The 9,328-nt window shown below is 50.7% G+C and overlaps 1 protein-coding gene across 1 annotated transcript; it reads right to left on the bottom strand.

The window, feature by feature from the left end:
* Positions 1–246: 246 nt before the first annotated feature.
* LOC124310274 (uncharacterized) lies at positions 247–8,791 on the bottom strand. The gene is made up of 10 exons (XM_046774086.1): positions 8,269–8,791; positions 6,025–6,443; positions 4,067–4,377; positions 3,445–3,851; positions 3,033–3,368; positions 2,810–2,969; positions 1,927–2,284; positions 1,467–1,845; positions 917–1,129; positions 247–816 (listed from the first exon to the last, which is right to left on the bottom strand). Exons 1-10 carry the CDS (start codon positions 8,491–8,493, stop codon positions 247–249), a joined length of 3,378 nt encoding a protein of 1,125 aa, XP_046630042.1. The 5' UTR covers positions 8,494–8,791.
* Between the last annotated feature and the right edge of the window lie 537 nt (positions 8,792–9,328).

The following is a 9,328-nucleotide window of genomic DNA, read 5'->3' as shown; positions in this document are numbered from 1 at the left end:
AACTAGCAGTAACGCAGGACGAGTGGTCCGCACCTTCGCTGTAAAAGACGCTGTCACTTCCGGGACTAACTGACCTCAGGGACTCGGCTGACAGTGCCTTTAGTCGCGCTTCTGGACTCGGCGACTTCACGATTATCGTCGCGTGTCCGTTGTGCCCAGGACTTCGTTGATAGTGTCCACCAGGACTCAGTCGACTCGAACAAATCTCCTCCACGGGCCTGGATCTTCTTCTGGGAAGACTTCCTGTCAACGCGGCGTTTTTGTCCTGAATTGAAATTGAAAATCAATTGCATGAAGGTGAGTGTTCTCGTGAAAATGATTTACCTCGTTGCTTTTTCGTCGCGACGAAATATAGCCTCCCGTTTTTCTTCTCGGACTCTCCCGCATTCTCCTGTGTCTTCCTCCTTCGATACTTTCCCTATGATGATGGTGATGATGATGATGAAGGTGGTGACGATGGCTACAGCTCGAATCATCCGACGTAGGGACGTGGGTTCCGTCTTCGAGTGGTTCTCGCCAGTCGTCTTTCTGTGGGCTTCTGATGATCTGCTGCTGCTGAGCCGAATCCCTCCTCTTATTGTTCCGGTGAGGACTTCGCGTGTTCAGCGGTTTGCCTCTCAGTCTGTGCCTGTGACTTGGAGTCGGACTCACGTCCCGATTCTCCAAATATCCGTCGACGCGTCCATTTTCCACCTCAGTGCCTGGCTGAAAGTCCAAGGTGAACGTTTTTCGGCGTCTACGTCTCTCCTCTTCCGACCACAGGTGAGTATCTGGTGGTGACTCTGCGTAACCGCCAGAACTGGATCGGTGCTCTTCCTGTACAGATAAAACCATCGTGAAAAAAGTTGGCTAGGTGTGACGACTATAAAAAAGTCAGAAAAAGTGATTTTCGATCATCACGTAGTGCTTCTCTTACATCGTGGTCTGGTTCAGTTTCAGAGGCAGCACCACTGAGAGGTGCAGTTGGGTAAGAATCTTGAAGAGGTTCCGGCATCGCGTCCTCGAGATCGTAGCTACCGGAGCTACTGCTCGACGTCGATCTAGCCGGAGATGGGGGCGGTTCGATTCCGGGAGAAGCTTCGGATTCTTCGATGATAGCCGGTGGACTGCAAGGCTCTTCGACGACGGCCTGAAACAGATATAATGATTCTCACCCGATATACTTTTATCGGAGAAAGCTTATCGAAGCGAAAAAAAGTTTTGTATATTTTTAGCACGCTCGCGGAAAGCGGAGGGTGAGAATTTTATTGGAAAAAAGTTTAGGATCGAGACAAAGTATTGATGAAGAGCCCGCCTTCTGTGTTCGTAAATAAGATTCAAGACTTTACGAGCGAAGTATCTTGCCCCTTCGCTATCTCCTATACACCCGGAATAGAAACTCCTATAAAATGTCCATAAAAGTAGAGGGCCCGCCCGATCGAACCACCCCGACACCTGATCGAATAGCTTATCAGGGTTTCTCTTACCTCACTTCGCGCTAGACTGTAAATGGAACTAGCGCTCTCGAAGGAACTCCCATCGGCCGCAGTGGCCGTAGCTGAGGCTGGTGCTGACGGTGCCGCACCGGAGTGAAGCTGAGGGTGTCGAGACCGGGAACTTGTGGTCCCAGAGTTTCCCGTCGTCGTACATGTCCCCGTAGAAGTGTTTGCCGTCACATAATCTTCAGTCGTTGACGTCTCCGAGACGTCTGTATTCGTTCGTCCCGAGTCCGTCCTGACCAGACTCAGTCCGAATTCACTGGATGACTGGGACTGCGGTTGAGACAAGGGTGGTGGTATCGGACTTCGTCTTCGAAGACCGCTTCGTGGTCTGCCGTTCCGTGTGGACGACGGGAAATTATCGATGCTAACGAACAAAAAGAACCTTGTAAGTCTCGTCACCCTTTGGCTCTTACATCTTGTTGCATTGCAGGCTGATGTCACACACCTTGGGACGGGGCTGACTGGGGTGGCTGGTTCTAAACGAATCCTGGGACTTGGTGGGCCCACTTCCATTTCATCTTCGGCGTCCAGCGCCTCGGTGTCCATGGAAGATCGTTGTTGGTGTTGGAGGATCAAAAGGTGTCTTCTTCTGGAGGAAGGCGTAAGAAGGGCCAAAGAGTCAGCCTGCAACACTGTAGCCTGAGATTCGTTCCATATACCGTCACTGTGGTCTCTGGTTACATCGTTCGCCAAAGAGTCACTCGACGCAAATGGCGAACCCATTACGCCGACTGGTAGTTTCGCATGAAGGAGGTGTCGGTTCGATGACACGCTACCGGGACTTTGCACCGCCCTCTGAGGTCCTGAAATATTGCGATAAAGCAGTTACAGTTGATTACTCGGATGATTGCACAGAAATTTCTGAGCGTTGATGGAGTATACCGAAGCAAATTGGACCCGAACAACGACTCAAAAACTGTCAGTTACAGTGTTTAGAATGTGCAAAAAGCAATCCGATCAGTTGGTTTATTTCGTAACCATAGAAACGCGTATTTTGAGAGTAATACAAAAATTATGATTTGTTTGGACCCAGATCGAAGATGACTCGGCATCAAGTTTATTTACGACCTGACATTAATCTCCAGTTGTGCTTGAAATGCTATTCATCATCATGCACGGGGAGAGGAGCGGAGTTTATTTACAATTAGTCTAATAATAAATTTTCTCGGATATTAAAGCCTGGCTGGAGCGCTTATTGCTCCACCTAAGAAGCTTATATAATATGGAGACATCACCGTGTCCCCCAAGTCTGGCCTGTCCTCAAAGACAAGCTGCGTCTAATCAGAGTCGGGTTTTCAAAGTATGAAAACGCAAGTATATTTACAGACCTGATACCAAAGTGGGTGTCGTAGGTGAAGTGGGAAGTGATCTGGGTAGTATGGGCTCACCCGTGACCGTTGGCCCTGTACCTAGATTTTGAACTCCATCCTCAAGAGACACGCTCCTCTTTCGGAAGAGCCCTCGTTTGATTAAATTCTCGTGAAATTCCTGAAACAAAAGTGTTTAACACACTGCGCAACGCTTCGCCGACTTTCTGAGCAACACAAGTACCTCATCGTGATTTTCTTCTCCAGGTGGTGTTGCCCTCAAAAGTGCAAGGTCGTCGGGGGTTGATGAAAACAGGATGGGAGTTCGAGTTGACTTGCTCCAAGGATCGTGATGATTTCTTCTACACGTGTGGGGGTAGCTTGGCTCGCTCGTCTCCCCTATCAGCTCTCGCCGTTCAACCTGGATCTCACCGTCGGAAAGGGTCTTTTGCAGCGGCACTATCCTCCTGCATGGCCGCGGCGTTTGACTGAGGCTGCTCCGGGTGCGAGGGGAAATTGGGGCCGGTTTAAAGTCGATCAAAATTTCCTCGTTGTCGGAGTCAACGAGTCTCTGATCAGCCTAAAGTCCAGAAATCGGAAGATGTTCAGTCTTAGGGTTGGTGGGTCAAAATGAAAACTATCATTCGGTTCCTCACCTGTTCCATCGCGTTGTCCGATTCTCCGTTCACCCGGTCGTCTGTCAAGGGGCGAGGGATCGGCGTCAGAGAAGTCGGTGGAGTGTTGACCAAAAACGGTGACCTCGGAGGTTCCTCCGACTGCGTCCTTTGGAGAGGTTCATGCTCGACATCTGTGTTGCCATTGATGGGAGTACCGCCGGGTGAAGTTGCTCCCAAGGGCGTTCCTAACTGACCGGCCTCCGAGTAGCTCTTTGTCAGTTTACGTCCATTCAGAATTCCGTTCGTCTGAGCACCCTGAGAGACCATCTTCACCCGATGAATCGTCCTTGGGCTAAGTGTTATGGGAGCCACTCGCCCTCGTAGACCCTGAGGAACTTCAGTCTGTGTGGCCTGAGTCTTCATTACTCCACGTTTCGGTGGTTTTTCTTTCAAGGGGCAACAAAAACGGTTAGATTAAGATCACCCCCCGAGCGACACTAACGCCCACCAAACAATGCAGAGTCGCAAAAAAAGTGACTTCTTACGCGGTTCGTGAAAGAACAGGCAAAAAAACGATGAAATTGTGCCACTTTTTTTTTTGTACTGTTTCTTGTTCCGCTTTTATCGAACTACCAACCAAAGCCATTGGTCCTTGACTTACCGAGTACCAGAACACGAGGGTCTCCAGAGTTAGCGTAGGTGTGCGTCAAGGGTAGCACGGCGGAAAGGGATCCTTGCATAGTCGGCTGAGAGTCAATGAGACGTTCGTGAGACCTCGGGGGGCTTCTGGATCGTGGTACCTCGAAAGACGTCAGAGTATGGGACCTCGCGAAGCTGACGTGCTTCGGTCGTGGTGGCTGCTGGGGTGCGGGGCGAGGGTTGATCGAAGTTGGCGCGGTAAGAGTGGGCGGTAAGACGGGTCGAGGACCCTCCAGTCGCGTCGACTCCTCGTCCTCGGGTACCCACGTGTACCTTCAATAATTGATCGCAATTCATCCCCATGGATCCGATCCGATACATGGACATTCTTAAAATTAGTCCCCGGTCACTTGACCCGCGACATTGGTATGTAGGGCACGACTCGCGGACACCGCGGGAAGTGCAGGACTCTCGACTCGCGTAATTAATAATTAAAACTAATTGTGAGCACACGCGTCCAACAGGTAGCTTCACCCTTCGTGGTGTAGCTCAGCCTTCCCAGTGTGGCATTACAGCATCTTTCGGATGTAGAGATGGAGTTACGACCCGTCCTGACCTCCCGACGCTTCGCCCTCATCCGATACTCCAATCACTCGGAGCAATAAGTCTTGGTTAAGTTTATTGGAAGCTAAGGGAGCACTGGGACGTGGTTGGTGCTAGCGTTAAATTCTAGTTAAGAGTAGACGTAGCTTAGGTATACGGTTAACCCGCGTACGTTGCTTGCCGAGAAAATACCCAGCAACCTCACTCAGCTTTTACCCAATTCCTCTTTAGACTCAGGGAATAAAAGCTCCGTGGAAGTAAACATCTTTGCTTGATTCCAAAGCACATACCCAACAGAAGCGGCTCTTCAATCCCACAGATGCTAATGCTGCCTATAATACACATCGACGTGGCGGCTGCTCGTGTGTAAAGAATCGAGCGTGGGTATAAACCTGCATACGAATGTGATTCGGCGAGACCGCATTATAACCGGGACATTCTCTTCTCTAGCATCACGGCCAAACTCGCGATGAGGTCCGTTTCCGAAACCGCTACGTGACCTCGATCTCACACCAAGACGCAAAGATATCGAGGCCTCACTTTGGACGAAATTTCATATCAAGGTCAACCGTGGACCTTTACCGCCATTCATTGTAAGACAAATTATAAACGAACACTGGGCAGGGATGTGATCGGCATGCGCGACAGCCAGCGATGCGAGTTGCCAAATAGAGCTACAAGTTGGTGTATAAAACTGGCGTTAAAGGGATGCAGGGTGAAAATGCAGAGCACTCGATAAATTTATTGCGGCTGCGAGAATCTGGGCATAAATACGAACGTCGAGTGAGTGCCAACTTTCGCTGTAATTGCAGGCTGTACCCACTCTGCCGATGCACGGCGGTGCTTTTTGAGCTGCGCTGCTGTTGCAGTCTGAATGATCTGTAGGTACGATACTGGCTATGATTTATTGCCCGTTCACAGCGCGGCGTGAGGTTCATGCAAATGTGCTATGAGTGGCCGCAGTGTCCGCCGAATTGAGAAATAATTTTCAGCAAAAACTGGAGCATTCCATTGAGGGAGAGCGTAGCCGCATGCCATCAGGAATGATAAATTCGTCCGGTTAGCAAGCGTCGCGTCTCCGTAGTTGGAAACAATTTTTCGATCGATGAATAGAAAGGGGACTCTCGGGAAAATGCGGGTTGTTTACGAAATCGAGACGCGTCGAGTCCGCAGAGTATAATGACCGTTTCAATCGCCATTTGGTAGCGACTCAACGAACGTTAACTCTTGCGCAGGGGCCTCCTAAACGACCGTATTTCGCGAGGGCGTCGGGAGTCGTTGCAACACATCGTTTTAACCATGGGACACCGGAGGCCTGCCACAGCGTGACGACGCTAAGGGAGGTTTAAACTCCTCGGGAAACGCTTCGTCGCTTACCTTTTAGGGTCAGGAGTCGTGCAAAAGGAAGTCGGTCGTCGGCGGAAGTAGGAATTGTCCGGGTAGTCCTCCTCGTCCGTATCGTACCTGCCCTGCTGGCCCCTCGCCTGCCCCGGATGGGGCTGATGGTAAAACGTCCTCGGGTACGGCGCGTCGAAGAGGTTCTCCTCGCTCGGAGCCCCCCGGACGCAAGCCGATAGAAGGGACGTCCTCGCCGAGGCGCAAGGCGACGGGCCCCGCGAAGAGAGGCACCCGAATATCCCGCCCCCGGACCTCTCGACGGCATCCAACTGCCGATTCGTTATGCAGTATTGCTCCTTGATGTCCTCACGTGAATAAAGCGGCGTCGCCCGACGCTCTCCCCAATCCCCGTGCAGCCCTCCGACGCCGTGGAGGTCGGCCTGCGTCGAGACGTCCACCTACAGGCCCACCGCCGCGATTCAAATTACTATTTTTCGTCATTCATTTGTTGACGGGGAGGGTGGATGTTACATTTACGAGGCAAGTGTCTTGACTATTCTCGCAAACGACTTGTTTGGCTGAAATTAATCTTTTAACGACGCCGTCTTATTGCGCCGGCTTGCTGGTCGTTTAAAGCCTAATCGAGGATAAGGCAGATCTCCGAACCTTGGTTTTTATGATTTCAGGCAGCTGAGATAAAAGCTGTCGTGTCAAGGGGTACTGAATGAAATATGTTGCGTGAATAGTCAGCATAGTTTTTCTCGCAGTCTCTAAATCCTAATCTGTCGTTCGTCTCACCCCAAGTAAGATTTTCCTCTTTCCAACCCTTTGTACTTTCTTTGAGTCGACGAATTACACCGCAAATTGAAAGCATTTCCAAATAACGTACTGATTAGCCCACAGTGCAATATTATATTAGAATTAACATTCTTTATAGAAAAGATTTACCATATTTACCAAAAAGAAATAAGAAATTCATGGTATTTCACTGTGCGTGGGTAAATTTGGTCTTCCTGTAAATGATTCGATAGTGTTATCGGAGAATATTTGTATCAGATTTCCAAGAGCTTCGATTTCAAAACAGAATTGGATCTCGTGAAAGTCGCCCTTAGTTACTCGTCCGATTCTTGACAAAATTCACCATTGAAAAAATACACAAATTCCTTCAGCGAAAGTGGAGAAAAAAATAATAGATCGGAGACGAATGTAAAGCTTCAAAGAAATAATGTGGTCAAATGGTTTTCCTTGACAATGTTGCTGAAATTTTTTCAACTACCGTGGTATTAAGTAAGTAGTTAACTTCGTTTGACTAGAAGAAATTGATGTCAATTATTTCCCATTACGACGCGCTTATTTATCTGCAAATTGAAGCTGAAGCTATTTAAGAGGACAAATGTGAACCACGGGTAATAAGTGGCGAGAGTTCTATTAATCGAAGCTACATTGGTTCTATTGTCACGCATATCGCGCTCCTCTGCATTCAAAGGGTGATTGTATTTGAACATATGGTAATTAAAGAAGCCTGCAGGCACACAGACTCCACGGGCCGGCGTATAATCGGTTTGAAACTTGCGCATAATACCCATTGCAGAGCGGTGATGCAGCGATCTCACGTAAAGGCATTAAAGCTCTAGGGTGAATGGCGCGGTAGGTATCGGACATGCACGCCGCGTCTGCGGATTAAAGTAATCAGTGAATGCCCGCGGCGATTCTGTCAACCGCATGATAGACGGAGATCAGAAGCTGAGTCGCAGGTAAATGGCTGAATCCAGAGACAAAAGCGCCCGTGGGCTTTGTTATTCGAGGTACGTCAAGTAAATCGTGGTTTTCGTGAAATAAGTATATATCTGCGTATACCCGGTGCATTTAATTTTGTGGTGAAAAAACAAAGAAAAAGAAATACACGATATTAATTTTCCTAAGAACCGCAAGCTCCCGCAGACGCGCGATAATTAAATCGGAGAGCAGCTACATCATACATCTTGAATTTAATTATTAAAGTTAGTACGTGTGCGAAGTGCTCAGAGTCAGATTAACCAGGCAGTAACTTAAGGCGTCGGGTCTTATTAAGCTGCACCCCTTTCGCCCCGTGTAGGTAGATATTTTCTCGCCCACTCTTTGAGAGGGTGCGAGGACACGGGGCCTTAAACTTTGGTAGGCAAATCGCCGAGATGGAAAGGCGCGAGACGTAAAGAGAGACGGATCCGCGGGGTCGAGGAGCGCCTCGGGTAATTGACCGTAATTAAAGTAGGGGGTGGCGGAGGGGGCGGCGGGGTGCCTGACCTGGGGATGAAGGGTGCCGGTGGGACTCGGCCTCGGGAGAGTGGAAGACGGCGGCAGGAGCGTCGTCGTCGTCGTCATCGTCGTCGTCGTCGTCGGCGGCGGCAGGGCGGTGGCGTTGCCGGAAACCGCGAGAGCGCGGGGGTTCATGGCGATTTCCTGGTGCCGCGTGACGGGCCCAGGGTGACCCCGCGTCCCTAAGGGCCCGGGCCTCGGGGTCCCCGACATACCGCGTGGCTGCCTCGCCCGTGGGGCGATATCGATCGAGTGTGTGTGTACGTGAAGCCGATGGCTCGAGGATCCTCGCGTCGTCGGCTCGACGCGACGGCCGTCCGTCGAGAGGCGATCACTACCTGTCCGAACCCGGTGCTATGCCCGTCATCGTCGGCACTCGCGAGCTGCACTCCTTTCCCGGGACAACGAGACGGACTGCACGCGACACGACGCGAGACAACTGCACCAGGAGGTGAGGCACGACGGGCGGCGTCCTCACCGCAGTGTCTGCCTCTCCGGAGGCACTCCGAAGCGCCACCGTCGAGCCGCGTCGCGGCGCTTGCGTCTCTGGTCCAGTGTCGACGGCCGACGGCCGACGGCGTCGTCATGGAAACCCCTCTTCCCTGCAGCCGTCGTCGCCGCTCCCGATAACTCGGCCCGATTCACGGCCCTTCCGACGACGCCGGCAAAGTAGATTCTTACACCGGGGAGGATTAGAGGGTACGTACGCCGCTCTACCCGCACCGAGCGTGGGTACCTAAGGATGGATATACAGCCTAATCGCCCGTGCCCAACAGATATCGCTATTTATCTCCCATAAATGCGGCCCGATGTACCAGCCGCATGTACCTGCTCGTCACTAATATTTCCCAATCTCGCTCCTTTCCCCCTATAGATTGTTATTTATCCGCCCTCTCTCGTGTTTACCGAGTGATCAACGAGATTGCGGACTATCCACCCCGCAGCCGACCTTCTCATTTCGCCGGCATGTACATTATTAATATTCTCCGATGAAAATCAATAAAGTTTCCAAATTATATCTATACGTGAATTGTTGTACAAATTCATA

The sequence above is a fragment of the Neodiprion virginianus genome, chromosome 1, assembly GCF_021901495.1.
Source record: "Neodiprion virginianus isolate iyNeoVirg1 chromosome 1, iyNeoVirg1.1, whole genome shotgun sequence".
Taxonomy (NCBI): domain Eukaryota; kingdom Metazoa; phylum Arthropoda; class Insecta; order Hymenoptera; family Diprionidae; genus Neodiprion; species Neodiprion virginianus.
Note: the sequence above shows the minus strand (reverse complement) of the source record. Positions and strands in the feature narration are given on the sequence as shown.